This window comes from Formica exsecta, unplaced genomic scaffold (assembly GCF_003651465.1).
Source record: "Formica exsecta isolate Colony F162 unplaced genomic scaffold, ASM365146v1 scaffold180, whole genome shotgun sequence".
In the NCBI taxonomy this organism is placed as follows: domain Eukaryota; kingdom Metazoa; phylum Arthropoda; class Insecta; order Hymenoptera; family Formicidae; genus Formica; species Formica exsecta.
In genome coordinates this window covers 11,008-13,010 of record NW_021849114.1, presented here as the reverse complement: position 1 = coordinate 13,010, position 2,003 = coordinate 11,008, and the positions used below count along the sequence as shown (strand labels likewise).

The 2,003-nt window shown below is 55.0% G+C and overlaps 1 protein-coding gene across 1 annotated transcript; it reads right to left on the bottom strand.

The window, feature by feature from the left end:
- Positions 1-370: 370 nt before the first annotated feature.
- Positions 371-877, bottom strand: LOC115233649. The gene has a single exon (XM_029804195.1). The coding sequence runs from the start codon at positions 875-877 to the stop codon at positions 371-373; it is 507 nt and encodes a 168-aa protein (XP_029660055.1).
- Between the last annotated feature and the right edge of the window lie 1,126 nt (positions 878-2,003).

The following is a 2,003-nucleotide window of genomic DNA, read 5'->3' as shown; positions in this document are numbered from 1 at the left end:
ATCCTCTCTCTCTCGGTCGCGTCGCCGAGACGATAGATGCGACTGAGGAGATCGCGCAATTGTCTTAGCAGCCCATCCGTAGGACACTCGATACCGAGCGCGTGTAGATCGAAAGGACCCGCCGAAGTTACGATATTCGTGAATTCGTTACGATATTCGTGAAGGCGTAGAACTGACGTTTGGCGAAGAAATATAGATTGCCGTCGATATATCGAAAGGCCGACGTTATCGCGGGCGGTATTCCGGGAAATATATCTTTTAACGGAGCGTGTCTAATGACTATCATGCGACACTCGTCGATTTCCGCTACCTTGTCGTCGTCGTAGATCGCGTAGGTTCGTCCCGTGTGCGTGTTTATCGCAGTGTTGATCTAAACGTTTCGGGGATGTCCGATATCGTGGAGATATCTCGGCCCACCCGATTTTAGCTTAAGGCTGGGATATTCCGCGAGGTAGATTGAATCGTTCGCGAATAGCGCGAGATCGCTCGAGGGTCTTCGATACGCGGCGGATAGGCGCGTGAAATTCGCCGGGAGAAACGCCGCGTAATCCGTGAGCGTCATGGGTCTACCGTAGCGTCTCTCGGTCACATCGACCGACCACACATTGCAGCGATTAGCTATGTACAATCGGTGATTCATTATCAGCGCGGCGTCCACGCGCCGCAAATCGCAGAGATCCGCGCGCGTGGGGTCGGTTGGCGCGACGCTCGTCGTAGCGGGCGCCGCGGTGGTCGCGGGAGTCGCCGTCGAATAGTTTCCGTCGTCGTGAGACCCGTACAGATTCTGTATAGCGAGAACATCCTCTATGCTCAGCTTAACTGGAAATTGATTATCGATATCGGGTATATACGGAAACATTATCGAGTCGTTGCGCATGCTGTGTTGTAGACCCAACGCGTGGCCGATCTCGTGCGTCAGCGTTTGCAACAAGTGATGCGTGTTGGGAAGATTCTTATTTAGACACGTACCACGGTTCCGAATCGTCAACGTGCACCTCCGACGCGAAGTCGGTCGCTCCCGAGGGAAAGAACGCGTGAGCTGGGGCTCCCCCGGGACCGTCGAAGGTCGCCGGGCAAACGCCGATGTTCCGGCAATTCGCGTAAGTGTGCGCGCCCGTTCGATACGATATCAGTATATCGGGTCGCAGCGGGTCGCGCGCGAAGGTTAGCGACGAATTCACCACCATAACGCAAACGCCGCTTCGGCCGTTCGCGAGAGTTCCTCGCTAGCTACCTGAAAGTTCCACGTGAGACGCGTTTTCGGCCATTTTCGTGCGATCGGGCTATACGCGCGATCGGGAATGTCCGTGGGACTGCATCACGATTTGCGCATAAGGCTAAGCGTAACGGCGTCTAACGCGCCGTTTCCCGATAATTGATAGTATTCCTGAAACAGCGACAACGCGCGACGCAGAGATGTCGCGTTATCGGACGACAACGATTCTCCGTCGTCCTTCAGAAAACCGTACGCGCGCAGGAAGCGGAGCGTCTCGGCCTTCTCCGAGTCGACGGGCGCGGCGGCCGTCGCGGCGACGAGCGTTGTCGCTAGGACGAGAAGAACCGCCCTCGCGTTAGTCATTGCGCGGAGCGGGGAAAGACACGGGAAACTATCGAGAGACGCCTGGCGCGATTGACTTGCGCGTTCAGCGAGACGCCTATTTTTATCATCGGCGAATTCGACGCGGGAAGGGGGAAATGCGTCGCCGATTCGTTCGAGGAAAAATCGCGGTCCGCCTCGATTAGAGGGACGCGCCCTTTCGACGACGAGCGAACATCGGTCAAGCGTCCGGGACGTATGTTATCTAACGGACGCTCGAGTTCCTCTCACGGTTTTACTTTTTTATTATTTCTATTTTTATTATTCGTTTATCCTCTAAGAAGGACACTCGACGAGCGATTAGAGAAACGTACCCCTTCCGGCGACGATAAACATTCATCGAGTATCCGGGATGCGCGTTATTTAGCGGGCGCTCGAGTCCCTCTTATCGCATTATTTTTGTTAT

What these genes read in the sequence shown, in the direction of transcription:
- LOC115233649 (XM_029804195.1), bottom strand. Translation starts at nt 877, where the DNA reads ATGCGCAACGACTCGATAATGTTTCCGTATATACCCGATATCGATAAT.